Raw genomic sequence first — 20,088 nt, 5'->3', positions numbered from 1 at the left:
GAAGAAGAAGAGAGAAATAAGATCTCATCACTGCATGCAAGTGTTGTTCATTCTCAATAAACCCACATTTTTAAAATGTTTTTAATTTATAGTTGGAAAATTACATCTTTACATGAGCCCATTTAGATGTTACAGGCGAACAGGCATCTATGAGTAACCACAGGCACACTATGAGCAGACTCGCACTATACTAGATAAAGCCACATGTAAAAGCTGTGGCTTCTTGTTAAATAATGTATCTTTGAACTTCATGAGCTTGCGGCAGTCTGCTTTACATAGTAACCAATCTGCATTTGGTCATTTCATGACACAAAGGAGTCAAACAAAACATATGGTAAATTTAGGGATTTTAAATAGCTAACTTATGTACAGGTCATGGCTCATTTATAACAGGGTTCCCATTTATCCTCAAAGTCCAAAACCACTAACCTGCTCCCTGAAGTAGGTACATTTGTTCTTCAAACCACATGGATTAACAATCACAGCGGTAACAAACCCAACTCAGACCGATTTTGTTGTGCTCATTAGTCAGTGTGAGGGAAACATAAACTCAAGGCGAAAGGATGTTGGATGGGGACAAGGATCAAACATCAAAACTTTGACCAAAATTACAAAAGAAAAAAAAGTTAGCTAAGGAAACACACCATCATAGAAATCTCCATTCTGCATCCTCAATGTAAATATTAACACATTCTGGTGGGTCAAATGCCCACAAAAGAACTCTGGGTTATGATTCTGGTGTTGCACAAAGCTATTGTGCTGTATTGTGCAGAACATTTCAGTAGATGATTAATCTGGTGCTGCAGCAAATACTGGTGTGAAAGAACACGAATTAACCGGGGGCAAGTACAAGTGATGGAAATCAAACTCCGTCCACACATAGATGAGTTCAAGGAAGGACTTCAAGAAATATTTATTTGATAAAATTCAAGACTTTCCAGGCTATTGGGAACCCTGTAAACACAACCAAACAAGGACTAGAGATGTAGGGTGGTTTAATTTTTTTTCCAGGTTAGGGTTTTATCTCAATGATCCCTTATGCATAATGGCCATTGAACAAAATATGAAAAAAGAAAAAAAGGATGGGTTGGTGTCAGAGGAAAATGTTTCCTCGCTGTAGAAGAGGTATGTTATCTATTAATCGTCTGTAAGGTCCTGAACAAAAAGCACCTCGGAGCGGCTGAGTCCTGCCTCTTTCAGCGTGGGTGGGTTGGGCTGCTCTTCAGTGGGAAGGCAGGGCAAGACTCGGCGAGGGAAGTTTGTAACTATCTGAAACTTCTCTGGAGTTTCTTTCAAAGAGAATAGGAAATCGTGTATTACCTGTGAAAGAAAAAGAACAAAATGACGCTTTTATAATGAAACGAGAAGAAACTTTTTTCTAATAACATGAAATTATGTAAAAATTAATTTGTTGACTATTGAATCAAGACTGCAATTAGATGAGAAAACCAAATAAGGAAGCTAAACCATGTGTCTACACAACATCATTTACTAGAAACCTGACACTTTGCCAAAACAATTATTAAAAGTAGATAAATTAAGCAAGGGCAAATGGGAGTGTACAACCGAGTGATGCTCACCGTCAGAGACTGGCCAAACAGGAATCGCCTCTCTACTCGTGTATCGTTGGGCAGCTTGAACACTATTTTGACACTTTCAGGATCATCTGCAGGAGGCTCTGGAGGAAGACATTCCGACTTCCTCTCCTTCTCCTCTTCAAGTGTCTGGAAAAGTGACAACATTAATCAGAAACTCAGAATGCAAACACGAAAAAAATCTCTTATTTCCATCAATGCAAAACGGGACTCACTCGTCGTCTCCGCTCTTCAGCAAGAGCACTCTGTCGGACCTTCTCCTCCTCTTGCCTCTTCTGCTCCTGCTCCTCCCTTTTCTTTCGTTCCTTCTCCTGGTCGGCACGGAGCGAAGCCAGATAGGCCTCATCCTGCTGCTGCCTTAGCACTTGGGTCTGGTTCCTCTCCTCGCTGAAACAAAAAGGTGACGTCTTTATCCGACACAAAGTGTGGCATTAAGCAGTGAATGATATACTATTGTTTTTGTGTATATCCGCAAATGCCGGCCATGTCGATATCTCTGACTACCACATCTACATATCACTGTCCATGCCATAATAAGCTGTGGTCATTAAATTAGCCTTGTGTCCTGTCCTTGCACTTCAATTAAATTAAACAATATGGGCCTCCTACCAAAACAAACATGGGTGTTTTACAGAAATTGAACTTTTCCATTTTCATTCATCTACTAACAAAACTGACCTTTGGAAATCCTTCTAAGGCAAAAATATGTGCACACTTCTGTGTATTAACATTATATTTTGGGGTTATATCACCTCCTACTGGTTGGGCATGGTCTGAACAAAATCTAAGTTGTGTTTTTGGATTCTCATGGGCACACTTATTTGAGAAAGGGGAAACAGTTTTTAAAAAATATATTAGTGTATGTGTGGACTAGGTCTAAGGCAGAAGTACTTCACACACCAGTGACTGACAGCTGGCAAACAACCAATCAGCACTCAAAAGCTGAGCCCACAGGGCTTCGATTAGCTTTTACGATGAGCTTAACTAGTTGCCTGTTATCTTTTTTCACAAACATCACAATGGTCAGTTTTGCTTTCAGTAATCAGGGGAAAGAAAGTGATGAAATAATTTGTGATGGTCACACTTCAATCAAAACTATCACACAATTAAAGTTAAACATAAACAGAGAACAGAGAGCAGAGAGCAGTTTTGCTCACAGGGTGAATGGACGACCATATGTCACAAGGCTGAATACAGCGGCTTAGGTTTGAGTCCAACCCAGAACCCTTTACTCTCTCTCATTTCCTGTCTACTCTCCACTACTACACTGTCTAATGAAGGCAAAGACCCCAAAATATAATGGGTTTTTTTAAGTGTCGAGAAGATCTTTTAAAGTCATGCAAGTCAGTGTTAGTTAATCAATTTTCTGTACCGTTCAAGGCGCTCTGACATTAGATATGTTTGGTTAGCCTCCATGATGAACGTCAGCTGGTTGATAAGGTCCTCTGGCTGAATGAGACCCTCGAGCCTGCCGACCACTGTCATCTTGCGATCCTTCAGCATTATCATGGCCAGGAATGGGTAGGTGTTCTCTCGCAACGCTTGGGACACTTAAAAAGAAATTACACTGTCAAATCTCCTGTAATAACAGTGACACTACATTTTAATTAAAAGTCAGTTCACACCAAGCACAAATGGACAAACAAATCCTACCTCATCGAACATGTGGCAGCTCACAGGCAAATCATTTCGATTCAAATTAGGTTTTAAACCCTCCACTGCCAGCTCAAAGCAATAAAAGGGATTTTGTTGCTTCTCAAAGCATCAAAAATGACATTACAGACTCAGCATGTGACCGTTTCTAGAAACAACATCTCCATAAATGATGATAAACCACATAACTGCCTCCTGTCTGTCTGATACATTTATGCTTTTCAGACCAAAATTCCATTAAACTTGGATTAGGGTAAGAACAGTCTTAAAGGAGAACACAAACTTGTACAAAACCCAAACTATCTGCATGTCTGAAAGCCATGAGTGGCTTGTTATGATATGCTATATGCTCTACCCACCTATAAAGCATCCATGTGCAATAAAACTGCACATGGATGTTCAAACTGAGCGTGTTTTTATTACAACTAGACCACCTTCACACAACAAAGATGGTGCTCTCTTTTCTTATCATTCTTTAAGTCAAAAACAAGGAGGGCACTTCCTCACTTCAACCTGTTTTATACTTTATTTCCCATTTATCACAGCAACTCAGTAATAAGCAACAAACATGCATACCTCTGTAGCCCTCAGGCTTGCTTGTTGAACATGCCCAAAAGAGCATTCGTGTGTTGAGGAAGGTAATGACCTCTTCAGTACATAATGTGGAGCTGGAATGTGACAAATCAGGACCATAAAAACATGTTTTTCATGTGTATATGCTTAGAACAAATTAATTGTTAATTAATTGTTAATAAAGAAAGGATGTGTCTTTACATCATGCAGCAAAAAGCAAGCAGATGTACCTGTACACCAGCAACTGTACAACACATGCATCAGGCAGTATGGGACCTATAGTGGCTACAGGTGATGTGGGCATAAAAAAAAAACTATACCGGCAAAACTCGTCAGTGTCTTGATGATTGTCTCCGTGAAGGTACACTAATAGGTAGCGGAGCTCCCTTTTGGCATCGTTCAGTGCCTACAAGTATCACAATAAGCAAAGGCGGTTTTATCTTTTAAGCTGTCTTAACATCACTTCAGAAACGGAAATATACTTTTATCATCCATATTCATGTTCTCACCTGGCTGTATGTTCCCTGGTAAAAGACAGGGTGTGCCTGCCCATACTTCTCCTCAAAACTATGAATGAAAGACACAACGTCTCCAACGGGGTCTGTCACACGACCACGAGGATCAGGCCTGATGAACCGCAGGGCGAGCCTTGGAACAAAAAACATTTTATATAATAGTTGCAATCAGGAATTTTGCTTTATGCAGCAACTGTGAGTAAAAAACCTAAAGGCTCTAATTACCTGAATATGTCCAGAAGTGTGTAATATGTAAATCTGAATGGTAGCATTATCAAATAGTAACTCCATCCTAGTAACCCCTGAAAAGAAACACCAGTGCAATCCATCACACCTTAAACATTGCCAAAATGAGAGATTCTCTATCTTTTTAACTATAAAACACAACTAAAAACTACAAAATCACTTAGACTGAACATTTGTTCAAAGACACTTAAAGGTTACATACGTATTATTACACACAGCATATAAGTAGCACTATTTCCAAGAGAAACAGGTGAGGTATGTGCAAGAGTTCAAAAGAATCTAGTATGCCATTTTTGTATAGTGAAACAATAGATACCAGTCTCCAGACCTACCCTGGGTTGTGGCCTTGACACGATGTAACTATATACTCTATGATCTGCTGTATTGACCTGAAGTGGTCTGGATGGTGGAGGGTTAAACACACTGGGCACTCCTTCCTGCTCGTTAAGCCTGTCTTGTACTGCAGCCTGAAATAAACAAATGTTTAAGCCAGTTGTTCTTATTTCAGTAGTCATATGTATATTAAGTCAATAGAAAATCATAAAAAAGCATGTCTCCTGTACCTCTATGTTCCAATTGTGTTGCTCTAATGTTCGACGACATTGGTCCATTGATTCCAAACCGGTTAAATCCTATTAAAAAACAACAACAAACAAACAGAAAAAACCCGAAATATTAAAAAGACCATAGGTGGACTATAAAAGAAGAAAATTGTCGTCTCTATGCTTGGATTGTCTCTCACAAATTCTTCATTAAGTATGAGCAACAATGACACAATAATAGTCTGAATCGCCTATCTTATTTAGTGTCCTTTAACGGGGTCTGGAGAGGAATTTGACCTCGAAAACAAGATAAATCATCTAGAGAACAAAGCACGATGGTATGTAATGTTAATTCAAGTGGTTCCAACAGTTAGCTTACCAACGGCCAAAGAAAGCTAGAGCAGGCTACAAATGGAGATGGAGCAATATCGCATGTATTTGGTTTGTTATCATATAATGACAGAGTGACTTCGCGTAGCTACAACTATTTTGTGGCTCAGAAACTTCAGTGGCAGCTGTGCTAATGTTAACTCAGCAAGTGTTATGTAGGGAGCGTCAATGAAAAGCTAGCCTCAGCCCAAGTTGACGTTGAGTCAAAAATTACATTAAACACCAGGTAATGGTGGAACGGACTGACCTAGCTGGAGTGTTTATACCCGCGTGAGAGCCGCGCGACAAACATATAAACGTTTCAAGTCTGCTAACTTGTTAGCCAGCCTAGCTAGTGTTCGCTAGCTTCGCTAACGTTAGCTCTGACTCAAGTTGACGGGTGAGGGCTGGGGGTAACGTTATCGAAGTTGACTGTGCAAAAAAGCGTTGAAACATGCGGGCCACACTACGTTCACACCCTGTTACTATCGACGACAGAGCATCGCCACACGAGGTCTCAAACGGACACGAGTTGAGGCGGAATATCAACTGTCTACCTGAAATTGGAGGAGTTTTTCAGTCTGCGCCTGGGATAATTCTGGCTCCTCTGGCGCCGCCATCTTACCTCGCCAATCATCTAGCAAGGCCTAACAACGTCAACTGTCTTTTCCTGATTCCAGCCGTGCAGGCGCGAGCTGCGCGGGCTGCTGCCGCCTAGCGGTTTGGATGTATTTGAGCCCCTCATTATGGCACCCATGAAAGAAGTTTTGTTTTCCATTAAAAGGAAAAGCAAAAAACCAATCAAAAGTACAAAAATGTTCATTTACTCAAGCTTTATTCCATTTATTTGTTTATAAAATACTAAAATTCACTGACTTCTTCATCAACATACACCACTGATGTGCAGTACAGTAATAACTCAGCCAATTCCATATGCACTAATGCACAATAACAAGTCAGATGGTCGCTCTTCTCCTTAGTCTGGAGGACGCCGGATCCATGTTTTCCAAAAGAAACTTGAAATTTCAATTCATCAGAGAACAGCTTTCTGCTTTGCCATTTAAAATGTAATTTAGCACAATGAAGAATGTGCTGTCTCCGGATCATGTTCACATATGGTTCTTCTTTGAATGATTGAGCTTTAACCTTCATTTGTGCATGGCACAGTGAACTGTGTTCAGAGACAGTGATTTCTGAAAGTGTTCTTGAGGTCATGCAGTAATTTCCATCTAATGATCATGCTTGTTTATAATGTAGTGTCGATGCAGAGCTTAAAGATAATGGCTATCCCATACTGATTTTCAACCTTGTTCTTTGCACAGAGATTTTCCAGATTCTTTGATTTTTAAGACCTTATTATGCACGGCAGATGATAAAATATTCAAAGTCTTTACAGTTTTACAATGAGGATTTTTTTTTTGCTGAAACTGTTCAATGATTTGTAAAGTCTTTTGAAGATTGGTGAACCTCTGCCTCCTATCCTTCTGAAAAACCCAAGAAAATTTACAGCCTGTTTTGAGCCAAGAAACACCCTGGACTGTATATCATATATTTACAGTCTGTTCACTTGAGATTTAGCATGCAGTCCAACTCTTGATGATAAGGTGGGAGTCTACCAGACTGTCCATCCATATACACTACTGATGTGCAGTACAGTAATAACTCTGCTTCAAGGGTTCGTGTTTTAGCATGCATCTTTTATACATTTTTACACAATTCTGATGATTTCTAATTCATGTGACATTCTCTATAATTAAAATGTTCTCTATAATGAAACTCTTCTTCAGGATACACAATAATAGAAACTCCTATATTAACACTCAATCATCCAATATTCACACCCACTGAAGAATTTCCTTTTTTACTATGGTAATTTTATTTATGGAAGCGAAGAATTAAAAGACATCACATTAAAGAAAAAAAAATCCCCTTTTCTAAAAGATAATAAGGCATTAGATCTTTTTCAGTAATGAGTCTAACTTTTAGCAGTCTTGTTATACCCTCTCAGTCATACCAGTAAATTTCTTTATTACATAAATGCATATCTTCTCCCTCAAGTTAAATTTTCAGTATGGCAAGCACATTTGTCACAGACAAATCTGACAAAATTCTACATCAATGTTTTTTTTTTATTCTCATGTGTTTTGAAAAATATAAGAAAATCATCAGAAGTTTAAGAATATAGCACATTGGGGAATTTACTTGTCTTGATTTCAAGTGTTGAACTGGCCCGAGTTACTTTTTCCCCTCTATCATAATGATGTGGTACCCAAATTTTGTCTTGACAGGAGGGTCTGTGTAGACTGGTTTATCCATGGAGCTGACAGGGAGGGCGAATGCTGCATCCTGGAAAGGTCCGACCATCGATCCTCGCGTCATCCACCCCAGATCACCCTGTGACAAACAAACATAAAAGTCGTGAAGAGATCACATGATATGCATCTGGGGAAATGTGTAAATAAAGACCATGCTGATGCTGTACTGAAGAGGCAAACTGATATTTTGACAAACAAAAATAAACATTTTTTTTAAAAAAGGGGTGTGAAACAAAAGCTTGTTTGCAGCAACTCTTCATCATATTCCATACATCAGTGTAGATGTTGTGGTGGGATGGTCAGCCATTGAAACTCATTATCTGTGATGCTAAACATTACACATCCTATAAAACAGTCAGGTTTTCCCTCACAGGACTTTGTGACACACAGAAAGATAAACAGCAGTGTAATAAAGCAATCTGTAAACATTTCTATTAGTTTAGATTAGATTAGATTATTAGATTTTGTTTGCTCTAATATAATCCAAATGTCAATTATCAAATGGTTAAGAGAAAGGACTAAAATTGATAGATTTCTGCCAGAGCCAAGAAAAACTCTCAACAATGACCTCATCTAGGCCACGTACTTTGTAATACGATAACTAAGGAATCATATGACAAATTTTCCATGGTTACGTTACTTCTGACTGGGATGATTTCAGTTAAACATTATAAACAAACTGAGAGTGTCAATAAAGGGAAACTAACACCGCACATCTGATTACGAGTGCAAGCGCTTACTCCTTGTCTGGCTTTGTCTTCACTATACTGTGTGGCTACTTCACTGAAACGAACTCCAGCCTTCAGTTTCTCCATTGCTTCCATGCATTTTCCATGTTTTTCACACAGGATATGCCGGACCTGCAGAAAAAAAACAAAAACAGATGATTCTGCTTGACTTGTGAGAGAGAAATGTTGTCCCACTCTTGTCTGTTATAGGATTCTAGCTGCCCGATAGCCCTGAGTCTTTATTTTTCATTTCAAACGTGTTAAATGTTTTGCAGTTTGCAGTAGTATGCAGTTTAGCATTCTCTTACAAGCCTTTCCCTCGAAAACACATTGTCTAGATGGAAGCACACTTTGGTCTAAAAACCTGTATATACCTTTCAGCATTGATGTTGCCTTTCCAGATGTGCGAGCTCCCAAGGAGTGCACTGTTGTACCCCCAAGCCATCAGAGAAGCTAGTGTTAGAGGCGAGTGATGATATAACAAGCTGGATGGTCGCTCTTTGTCTTTAGTTCAGCATCCATGTTTTCCAAAAATAAAAAAAAATATTCATGTTTCTATTCATCTCAACCCAGAATGGTTTTCCACTTTCCCTCGGTCCATTTTAAATGAGCGAGGGAGGTTCTGGATCATGTTCACATGACTTCTTCTTTGCATGACAGAGCCAGTGATTTCTGGTGGAGTTCCTGAGCCCATTCAGTCATTTCCATGACAGAATCAAGCCTTTTTTTTCAACGTTATGCCTCCTGAGGGCTCGAAGATCGCAGCCCTTGTGCACAGAGATTTCTCCACATCAAAAGATTCAGATTTTGATATTATTGGTACTAAATTTTGATGTTTAGTTAAGTTTATGAAGTGCTTTTTCACAGAATATTTTTTAACAGAAAACCTTTTTTTTTAACAAAAAAGTTTAACAAGATCTCTCTGAATGTACCTAAATAAGGAGGGAATGATATACTGTGCAAAGGATAATTATTAAAAAGACAAGAAAAGGCAACAATTGTTCAGACATTTCTGTTAAAGCAGAAAGGTTTGGATTATTCTATTATTAAAATAGCATCGTACGGGACACTGGACGCGACATGGACTCGTTCATCTGTGCTCTCCTTTCAACTCCCCCAAAAGTCACATTTTTGTTGGGAAGGGAATGAAATCTGTCATTAATGTTGCAGTTTAGCTTTGTCTTCAATGTAACGTTACCTTGACAGCGGTCCCTCCTTTTGGGCCTTTTTCTTTCTTGTCGGTGTCTGCACTCCCTGAAGCAGCTCCTACATAGTGACAAGGTGGGAGATGAACACACCACAGCACCCGTTAAACCAATTAAAACTGCACTGTAGTAGTAACCGTTGTGATAAAGGCGCTTCTGGGATCACATGGAAAAGTTATTAGCTGACTTTAATTATAGAATACATATACAGTTAATAAGTTATAGGACACTAACCTTTACCACCCTTTCCCCCTTTTCCCTTTGGTGGCATTTCAGGCTAACGTGCACTTATAACTCAACAATAATCAATGAGAAATAACAGTTATGGATCAAACACTTGCTATGTTGTGATTAGCATGCGCATAAACCTGCGCAGAGAACCCAAACTCTTCTTCTTTCGCCACTCGTTGGTACGTCAAAGATTCTTGACACAATATACCGCCATCTACTGGATAGAACCATAAACGCGGTTCATTCATGTACACGCTAATGAGATGTTTCTTCCTTTTCTTATGAGACAGTACCAATGACTGTTTTTTACAGTCATTCGACGGCACTCAATGTTATCCCCTTTGCTGGCAACATAAAGGCTCACGCATGAACAGCGAGCTTTAATATTTTGATTTATTAATAAATTCATATTGTCGAACCACAGTTTAAAATAGTTTTAACATTAAAAAGGGATTTTAATAAGTTTGTGCAGGGCAGAGGTAATGAAACAGGTGCTAAATAAAGAAAACAGTGTGTCCATTTAGAAACCACACTAATGCTTGGACTCGCATGTGTAACTCCCCGACGCCGCTGACTGGCCCCATACCCATTCTCACAGCGTCATGGGTCACTATGGAAACGTAATGAACACAAACGGCTCGTGACGTGCGGGCTGCAGTCTGGGTGTTGCCTCTGTGTTTTTGTTTCTATGACACAAATATGGAGAAGTACGAGAGGGTCTTGTGGTTGGGCAGCGGAGGAGCGGCAGACGTGTTTCTCATGAGGCACGTAGAGCGGAAGTGCCTGTACGCGGTGAAGAGGATAAAGGCGGAGACCACGAGGAGGGCAAAAACGCAGAGGGCCATTCTCCAGGAAGCTGAAATTATCAAAAGGCTGGTGCATCCTCACATTGTGAAATGCAGCGAGGCCTTTGTGAACTCCGACGATGGGTTCGTTTACATTGTGATGAGCTACTGCGATGGAGGGACTTTGGATGACAGAGTAAAGGAGAGGAAGCCAGGGGAGTTCTTCACAGAGCACACTGTGATGGGCTGGTTTGTCCAGGTCGCTATGGCTGTAAATTACATACACACAGCCAAAATACTTCACAGGGACATCAAACCCTCTAATGTGCTGCTGACAAAGCAAGGTGTGGTAAAGTTAGGGGATTTTGGCATATCCAGAATAATGACTAACACAGCTGATATGGCTTCCACATTTGTTGGGACACCCAGCTACCTAAGTCCCGAGCTTTGCCAGGACATCCCGTACAGCTGCAAGTCTGACATCTGGGCTCTTGGTTGTCTCCTGTATGAGCTCTGTGCTCTCAGGCCTGCTTTTGCAGCCACAAATCTCCTGAGTCTGTTCAATAAGATCACCAAAGGAGAATACCACCCTGTGCCTGACTTGTTCTCAGATAGTATTTCCGCATTAATCCAGAGCATGCTCAACCTCAATCCGGACAACAGGCCCAGTGCTGCTTGTATACTTAGCAGTGCCTATATGCGAGATCACCTGCAATCTATCAAAGACACACAGACAGACTGCTCCACGCCTGTGGCTCACAGTAATGTGGAATTTAAAAAAGAAGACATCAACACAACACTTCAACCCTGTTTCGCCAGTCAGTCCTACTCTTGGGAAGAGAAAGAACAAAGTATGGATGTCAGTTTCTCCTCTGCAGATGCAGAGGAGGAAGATGAACAGAACCAATCCCACTATCCTGAGGATTTTGATGATGATGGAAGCTTGTCTTCTCTGGAGGGACAAAGTAAACAGTCTGGGTTGGCAATGAGGAGCAATTCTGCTGAGTCCATTGGTAATGCGTCCCTCCAATGTCCATAAGTATTCAGACATTGGGCATATGACATTTAAAAAAAACATTAAAACACCACAGTGGATTTTATATCCAGCAATCATGATGTGACTGACAGGCCAACTTTAGGTTTAAATCAGAGTTTAACAAAAAACATTAACACTTTAGGAATTAGAAACATTTTTATAAACAGTCTTCCATTTTCAGAGGCTTGAAAGTAACTGGAAAATTCACAGATGAGTGATTTAATAGCCCAGTGAGGCTTTGTGTTATTCTATGACAAATAAATGACGTAAAAGATTCATAGGCTGTCATTCGGTTTAAAAAAAACAAAATATGTCTATAAACAAAAATTTGGGAATTGCCAGATCAGTTATGTCGTACTGTCCTAACAAGAATTAATGTACTGGCCAGCTCAGCATGAGAAAAAGCCTGAGAGACCACAAAGAAAACTAAAGTGGATGATGACACAGGTCTTTCTGAGGTTGAGAAAAACTACTTCACAACATTGAATGACGTTAAGAATACTCTTGAGAGGGCGGGTGTGTCACTGCCAAAATCTACAATTAAGAAATGGCTTTGTAAATGGAAACACAAGCTGAAAACCTCTGGTTACACTCAAGGACAGGAATGCCAGATTAGAGTCTGTCAAAAAAAAAAACATCTAAACGAGTCTGCACAATTCTGTAAAAGGAATCTGTGGATCAATTACGGAGAAGGAGAGAAAAAGCTCATGATCCAAAGCATACCGCATCATCTGTCAAGCACGGCGGAGGCAGCGTTATGGCATCGACACATGTGGCCGCCGGTGGAATCGGGTCTCAGGGGTTTATTGATGCTGTGACTGCTAATGGAAGTAGCAGGATGAACTGTGAGGTGTTCAAATCAAACCAAAGCAAAGTGCAAAAGCAACCCAAGAGTTCAGTCACCTGATTTCAACTCAGTAGAGCAGCTTTTCAGTTAATGAAGACAAAGCTGAATGCAGATAAACCCACAAAAAGCAGGCCTGGCAGAGCATCTTATCATTTCAATGATGATATTCACAGGTTATGGACTTCATATACTCATTGGCTGTATTAAAAGTAAACCTTATATTTAAAGTTAGTTTGGGCCTTTGGAAATGGTAATATTGTGGCTAAATTCCTTAATTTAAAGCTGAATCACTTCAGTCACATATTGTTAATTGTTCATTGAACACCTTCTATCGAATCCTTAACTTCTTTTGTTAGATCTTATAGTGAACTGATTAGCTTAACATAAGAACTATCTGGGGCTATGGTTATTGTCTGAACACTGTCAAAACACATTTGTAACATTTATGTAGAAGTGTGTGTGTTATCAAGCACACATATTATTTCTTCAACTGTTTCAGCTTCTTAAATCTGAGAATTTCTGGTGGCACTTTAGGGATCAATAGTCAGTGTGTAGTTTCATGACAGCAGCATAGTAAAATTGGAATAACCCAGAAATTACCAAACAATACAGTGATTATTGTTCAAGGCCAGAAAAATGTGAAATTCCATTTTTAGTTATTTAGTTATTATTACAGATCTTTTACAGCAGCAGCATCAAAGTGCAACATATCTACCCTTATCTGTTCCAACTTAATAATGTCAGAGGTGGTACAGTGGTTAGCAGTGTGGCCATGCACCAAAAAGGTCTTTGTGACAGCTGGGATAAGAAAAATATAGATGGATGGATTAATAATGTAGACAGTTTGGGGGGAAATTAAAACACTACAATGTGTTCTGAGAAACATGCTAGACTTTTTTCAGCTACTTACCAACATTGTGTTAAATAGCTGATTCCTCTGCTAAAGGGATAGATGAACAGAGTGATAGACTGAGGGAAAACCTGCTTTTCCAGTGGGACTTTCTGTTGATCTGTGATGTGTGAAAACAAAACAATCCACTACTGGTGATCAAAACAATGTGTGAAAGATGTTAACAGCTCTTCCATATCAGGTCTGTTGAGAATAAACCGACTTACAATGCCATTATTAAAACCAAACGTGTGTCATCCCTTGAATCTTGTTTTTTTTTCCAGAGATCCCTGACACTTCAGATCAAGTTGACTATCCAGATGACTTCGAGGAAATTGAGGACAAGGACGATGATGAAGGAGACTGTGTGCACGCTGGTGCTGATCAGCAGCCGCATGATGATGCTCTGGTGGAAGAGTTTCAGCTCTGCGATGCTGGAGGTTTGACCATTACACTGAAAGTGCTGAAGGAGAAGGGGTAAAGAGACAATGCATTGTTAAAATGAAACAATGTGCCTGGCTTGATAAAAGCTTTATACGCCTCAGTTTGAAAAGGACGCGAGGCCTCCTGTCAGCGGTCTTATAGCACATTTCCCCTCCATAAGAGACCCTTTAGGGATAAATAAGTTCCTTTTACTGCTGGATGATGTTCAAAACACTTGGTGGGGCTAAAGAGAACAAATAGTTGCGTTGTGGCTGCTCAGCTATGTGATAAATGCTGAATGAATGTGATGCATTATGGCCACAGAAGTGAAGGTGAAGTTTTATAATTTTATACATTTTGTAGATGCAGTTTGATATTGTTTTCTTATGGAGGATGAAACACCAGCAATGACTTTTGAATGCTTTCCAAAAGCAGCAGTGGACGTTTGGAAGTGGATGTTAAACCTTAATACACAACTTCCAATATCAGGCTTCTATCTGTGTGTGTATTTGTGTCTTTATCCTATTACTTTCAATGCGTTGTCTTTTGTGTTATTACATAATATATGTGAAATGACACGGCCTTTCTACCAGCTATTTCTTAGCCTCTGCTTCATTATATGGCACGCATTTGTTCAGAGGAAGTATGTGGTGCACGATGCTGGTCATAAAGTTAACCATGATAACATATGAGCGCAGAAAATATTGCAGAAATTGCAAAGAGATATAATGGGTAAACTGCTTAGAAGTCAAAGGTCTGCAAATAACGAAAGACCTGCCAGCAAACATTATTATCATCACTCGGTGCGCGACTTTAAACTCCATTGCATTCAGGATTCAAAAGGCCCCACAGTGAATGTTAGAGCTCCTTATCTTTCTGTGTTCAACTCAACGAGCTCATTGTTTTTTGCTAAAACTGACTATGCAGCAAACCAGTAACTTACATTAAAAATATTATGTTTTTTTTTTTTCCATCTCCGAATCCACGCAAACTCCTGTGACGCACGCCATTTACGTTATTTGACGATTTTAAGGCGTCTTTTTCCTGTCAGTCACAATTCTTAAGCAATCATGTTTACATGCAAATGCTCTTCACTCATCTTACATGTCATTCGTAGCTTAGTCATACTGGCAGCGAAAAGAAAAACAAAGTGTGTGCCAAATATGGCAGCATGAAAAATTGGTGGAAAAAAGGGCAACGCAAGTGTGGTGTTTATATTTGCTGAAAAGCTAGGATCTACATAAAGCATTTGCTCACTGTGGGTAAAAGCTGTAATCTGGGACGGCACTGATTCAGCTTTCTGTTACTTTTTAATTTGAACGTTTTAACCAAACGTTCAAATTAAAAAGTAACAGAAAGCCCAGTGCTGACTAGCAGAGCGCACACATAGCAACACCCTCCTTCATTGTCTCAGCATTATACCGAGCAGGCACTACTGAACGCTGTGTTTCCTGTGATCGTGTCTGTTAAGAAAGAAAAAAAAATAAAGTGAAACCGCATATCTAAGATTCGATATATAAAAAAAAATCATAATAAGGAGCTTCATAATGCTCGCACTTTATTTGACGCTTTCAAAGTCATGTTATTTTGTGTTATTACGGTGTGCGCAACATTATTACATCAACTTAGAATCGAACCTGGTGTCATATGCTCACTAGCCACTTCATTAGGTACACATCACTAGTAGTGGGTGATTCTTCGTGCAGCATTCTTCAGCTGTTGCAAATTTGATGACTGGACATGCATCGTGTGAAATTCCTGTTCCATCACATCCCAGAGGTACTCAACTGGATTGACATCTGTTGCCCGTTAAGGCCACTTGAGTACACTGGACTCATTGTCGCATTAAACAAACCAGTTTGTGACAATTTAAGCTTTGTGACATGGCAAGTTATCTGCTGGACGCAGCTTTCAGGCGATGGGTACACTGTGGTCATACAGTAGCAGTAACAATACTCAAGTATGCTTCTTCTTCTTTCAGCTGCTCCCTTTAGAGGTTGCCGCAGTCGATTATCTGCCTCCATCTCATCCTAGCCTTAGCATTCTCTTCTGTCACACCAATCCTCTGCATGCCCTCCTTCACTAGATACATGGATTTTCTCAGTGTTTTTTTGCTCCTGCCTGGCAGCTCCATATTCAACAACCTTTGTCAAAAATATCCACTATCCCTTCTTTGCACATGCCCAAATCATCTCAGTCTCAAATCTCTAACTTTGTCTCCAGTCTGCTCAACCGGAGCTGTACCACTGATGTACTCATCATTAAAATCTAAATACCTTCTACTCCGCAACCAAATTCCATTTTTTTTGTTTGTGCAACAGTCTCCAGACCATACATAATAGCAGGTGTCACTACCATCTTGTAAACCTTCCCTTTTATACTTGCTGTCCCCTATATGACAAATTACCCCAAAGACTCGTCTCCACCCATTCAATCCCACCTGCATTCTCTTCTTTACCTCTCTTGTTCCTTTGAATAGTTGAACCCAGGTATTTGAACTCAAATATTCAAGCTGTGAAGTTTGTTTAAATGATGCTTAGTTAGCCACCAGTGTGTGAATGTGAGAGTGAATGAATAGTGGCATTGTAAAGTGCTTTGGGTGCCTTGAAAAGCGCTGTATAAATCCAATCCATTATTATTATTATCATTAGCCGTAAGGGGCCCAAAGTGGGCCAAGAAAATATCTCCCACACCATTACACTACCACCACCAGCCTCAACCATTCATACAAGACAAGATCCATGCTTTCATGTTGTTTTTGTGTAATTTGGATCCTACCATCTGAAAGTTGGATTTTTCCAATGGTCTACTTTTCACCACTGGTGATTGTGGGTGAACTGTAACCTCGGTTTTCTTTTCTTAGCTAGAAGCAGTGGCACCCAGTCTTCTGTTTATGTAGTGCCCATCAAGGTGGGAAGCAGATGGGCTACAACAGAAGGCATGCAACTAAGTTGTCACTACAGAGTTGTGCAGAGGAAAATCTCGGCATAATTGTGCTGTAACGACTGGGTGTTTCATATCAGCTCAAAGCAGTCTGCAACTCCTTAATTGTTAAGGAGTTACCACCATGTTTATACATAGTCCCCTCTTCTGTAGGCTGAAAGAGTGGAATAATTCTAATTTTTAGACAATTGATTTCTCCACAGTCGGATTATTATAGTGTGTTTTTAAAAAACGATTTCTTCAACAATTAAGCTAGTTTGGTATTTGCATATGGAAGCAGTTGCGGTATCGATGCAAGTGAAACAGACTGTACATGAGCTCCAAATAATAGGAGTGGCCAAGTCAATTATTCGGTACTTTCTAAGGAAGTCTGAAGAAGACAGCAGGGACTGATGATCACATTTCCATGGTAAAGAAAGAAAAAAACACTTCTCACCATCCAGTCAAGTGAATCACAATCTCCAAAAGAATCATCATTTAAGAAATGAATATGGAAAGATTCAACAACAAAAAAAAGCACAATCAGCTTCAAAAACAGGACAGGCAGATTTGTCACAGCCAGAAAAATCTTTAGACAGATAATGAGGAGGTCAACCTCCTTTTGTTGTTGAAGGAAAAGAAATGTGCTATTCTGCAGTAGCCAAGTCAATTATCTGATTCAAGCTGAGCAAGTTACCTTTTTATTTGTTGAGGACAAAACCGAAGACAGAAAGACAGCTGACGACAACTGCAGTATAGGTCTGGTAAAACACTACAAAGCAGGATGTCCAAATGGTTTTCATACTTTAGAGTCGGTCATTGTCTAAGAAATAAACTATTAACTTCTGATTAAGTTAATTTGAGCCCTAAGCTAAGTGACGAATTCTTGACATTTACCACCTCCTACCAGGAGGATGAGGCATCAGGACAAACCCAGCACAAGCTGGAAATATTACAGTTGGGGTCAGAAGTTTAGATTCTCTTGTCATAGGCATGAATGTAATGGGAATTTAGGGATTTTATTTTAGTAATTTCTTTGAACTGTTCTTTTTTCGGGTTGGAATGATTACACAGTGTATATATTTAGTGACTTTTAAAAAAGCACTGTGTGAACAACTTTGAATTTATTTTGGATTTTCTCTCATGCCAGGGTTAAAAGTACAGATACACGCCTAAATACACAAAGTCAGCTGGCCTTATGAGTCAGACCCAGATAAGCAGCAGAAAATAGATATGGATAGAGCTCATGAAACCTTGAATGACTATTGCAATCTTTCGTGGATCAAACCATATATTGAACCGGTCGCAGCAGATGGCCGCCCCTCCCTGAGCCTGGTTCTGCCGGAGGTTTCTTCCTGTTAAAAGGGAGTTTTTCCTTCCCACTGTCGCCAAAGTGCTTGCTCATAGGGGGTCATATGATTGTTGGGTTTTTCTCTGTATCTATGAAGCACCTTGAGGCGACTTTTGTTGCGATTTGACGCTATATAAATAAAATTGAATTGAATTGAATTGAATTGAATTGAACAGAAGAATTAGCTGAATTGTCATAGCAGCCTGCAATTTGTGATTATTTCAGACAGGTTCAGTTTTGTTGCAAGTACAAATGAGGGACAAAAAACTGCCTTATTATGATGTTATTTTATCATAAAGGGACAAATCAACTGTCATGCCACAATAATTAATCAATTATAGCATTAGCATTCAACATGTACATTTTTACATTGCATTTGTCACTTCTGTGTTTTTCCTCAACGCAACAGTCATCAGAGCAAGTTTTAAAATTCAGGAATATCAAACACAATCTTAAAATGACCCTTTGGTGACCTATTATATAAACACGTCAAAAGCTAATCCTTTTTTAATATCACAAAGACGCTCAGGCGCTCAGATCATACGGATCACACTGTCATCGATGGTGCTGGGCCTGCTGTAACAGAGCAGACAGGTAATGTAAAGCTAACTGCCACTAACTCATTTCACTAATTTCATTCCACTATCTCGTTACATTTTCAAGAAGATGGTAGAGAGTGAGTTTTCCCCGCCATCTTTCTGAAAGTGTAATGAGCTTTGAATGTGCCAAATTCAAGGTGGAATGTTGTCTCAACGGAAAGATTCACCTTTTATCAGCACACGATCTTTTCATCAGCTAACCAAGGTTTTCCGAGCTCGCAGTCAGCAGTCTCAAGTTCACCCACAGTAACTTCGCCATCGCAACATAAAGGTCCCGCTCTGAGATGACAGACACAAGTGAATTGTTCCATTAGTAAATACTGTACACACAAATGCAGCGTTGGCAATATTTTCCTTTCAGAAACTCCACACCACAACAAAGGGGAGAACCAGGTAGACAGATCATGAATGAAGTCATGGGTCAGTGTTAAAAAACCTGCTACAAACCTTTTATTTTCCTCACACTACTGACACACAATTTGTTTATGAATTGGAACAATGAGTCTCGAAAGCCAACAATTTATGTATTTCATTTCATGGTTTTGAAAGACATCTCGAAACGCATCCTCACTCTAAATATACTGCTTTAACCTCCTAAGACCTGGACTCTTTCATGGCTTGCGTTTTTAATTTCTCCTTGATATTTGGGCTGATTGGGACCTGATGAATGTAAAAGCAAAGAATTACCTGATTTTTTTTTTTTTTTTTTTTTTACCTGATTTTTGTTTCTAAGAAAAATGAGAGCCACATATAAGGATATTTGTTTAAAACTTCAATAGGACAGTAGCAGTATAATGTCCTCATAAGTGGATATCTGTAGAGCAAAATTGACTATTTTGGTCTAAATAACCCAAAATGTGATGTCCACATATGTGGACGCCAGGTGCTTAAATCCGCTTCCGTTAACAACATTCTGCGGAATTGGGAATTTTGATTGTAAACCAAGAGTGCCGATTTTAATTGGCCCTGCATAAAGATTCCCCTCCTGTGCAAAGAAAGCGCTCTTATGTTCCCCTCAGTGCTCCTCACACTGACACCTGCACAGTCATCTCAATGTTAATTCACTGATGGTGTTAAGACAAAGGCGCCTCATTAACTTCCATGATGAAAGGTGCAAAACGCTGCAGCGGTATCATCACACATCTTAGATGCAATGAGTCATATCAGGCTGCGGCAGTACAAAGATCTAAAAAGATATGACATGTAACTTTTGAAAGATGCTTATTTTGTAGATAAATGTTTTTTGGAAATTAGATGATGTGAA

General features: G+C 39.6%; 3 protein-coding genes across 3 annotated transcripts; 1 reads left to right on the top strand and 2 right to left on the bottom strand.

Annotated features, from left to right (window-relative positions):
• Positions 1–65: 65 nt before the first annotated feature.
• Positions 66–6,171, bottom strand: faf2 (Fas associated factor family member 2). The gene is made up of 11 exons (XM_006781676.3): positions 6,051–6,171; positions 5,146–5,214; positions 4,915–5,049; positions 4,562–4,638; positions 4,331–4,469; positions 4,142–4,227; positions 3,825–3,916; positions 2,968–3,145; positions 1,811–1,982; positions 1,581–1,724; positions 66–1,320 (listed from the first exon to the last, which is right to left on the bottom strand). The coding sequence occupies exons 1-11, from the start codon at positions 6,111–6,113 to the stop codon at positions 1,138–1,140; spliced, it is 1,338 nt and encodes a 445-aa protein (XP_006781739.2). The 5' UTR covers positions 6,114–6,171; the 3' UTR covers positions 66–1,137.
• A 140-nt stretch (positions 6,172–6,311) lies between these two features.
• On the bottom strand, positions 6,312–10,135 carry pin4 (protein (peptidylprolyl cis/trans isomerase) NIMA-interacting, 4 (parvulin)). The gene is made up of 4 exons (XM_006781678.3): positions 9,976–10,135; positions 9,735–9,802; positions 8,549–8,668; positions 6,312–7,887 (listed from the first exon to the last, which is right to left on the bottom strand). Exons 1-4 carry the CDS (start codon positions 10,010–10,012, stop codon positions 7,729–7,731), a joined length of 384 nt encoding a protein of 127 aa, XP_006781741.1. The 5' UTR covers positions 10,013–10,135; the 3' UTR covers positions 6,312–7,728.
• A 490-nt stretch (positions 10,136–10,625) lies between these two features.
• On the top strand, positions 10,626–14,792 carry nek12 (NIMA-related kinase 12). Its single transcript, XM_006781679.2, has 2 exons — positions 10,626–11,770; positions 13,814–14,792. The coding sequence occupies exons 1-2, from the start codon at positions 10,672–10,674 to the stop codon at positions 14,008–14,010; spliced, it is 1,296 nt and encodes a 431-aa protein (XP_006781742.2). The 5' UTR covers positions 10,626–10,671; the 3' UTR covers positions 14,011–14,792.
• The last annotated feature ends 5,296 nt before the right edge of the window (positions 14,793–20,088 follow it).

This window comes from Neolamprologus brichardi, chromosome 2, assembly GCF_056152115.1.
Source record: "Neolamprologus brichardi isolate AB-2024 chromosome 2, ASM5615211v1, whole genome shotgun sequence".
Lineage (NCBI taxonomy): Eukaryota > Metazoa > Chordata > Actinopteri > Cichliformes > Cichlidae > Neolamprologus > Neolamprologus brichardi.
Note: the sequence above shows the minus strand (reverse complement) of the source record. Positions and strands in the feature narration are given on the sequence as shown.

What these genes read in the sequence shown, in the direction of transcription:
- faf2 (XM_006781676.3), bottom strand. Translation starts at nt 6,113, where the DNA reads ATGGCGGCGCCAGAGGAGCCAGAATTATCCCAGGCGCAGACTGAAAAA. An exon ending in GACACTGACGAGTTTTGCCG is followed by an intron (nt 3,917 to 4,141) that starts GTATAGTTTTTT and finishes GTCACATTCCAG; the next exon opens with CTCCACATTATGTACTGAAG. An exon ending in CAAGCCTGAGGGCTACAGAG is followed by an intron (nt 3,146 to 3,824) that starts GTATGCATGTTT and finishes TTTCTTTTTAAG; the next exon opens with TGTCCCAAGCGTTGCGAGAG.
- pin4 (XM_006781678.3), bottom strand. Translation starts at nt 10,012, where the DNA reads ATGCCACCAAAGGGAAAAGGGGGAAAGGGTGGTAAAG. An exon ending in AGGGGGAAAGGGTGGTAAAG is followed by an intron (nt 9,803 to 9,975) that starts GTTAGTGTCCTA and finishes GTCACTATGTAG; the next exon opens with GAGCTGCTTCAGGGAGTGCA. An exon ending in AAGGAGGGACCGCTGTCAAG is followed by an intron (nt 8,669 to 9,734) that starts GTAACGTTACAT and finishes TTTTTTCTGCAG; the next exon opens with GTCCGGCATATCCTGTGTGA.
- nek12 (XM_006781679.2), top strand. Translation starts at nt 10,672, where the DNA reads ATGGAGAAGTACGAGAGGGTCTTGTGGTTGGGCAGCGGAGGAGCGGCA. An exon ending in CAATTCTGCTGAGTCCATTG is followed by an intron (nt 11,771 to 13,813) that starts GTAATGCGTCCC and finishes TTTTTTTTCCAG; the next exon opens with AGATCCCTGACACTTCAGAT.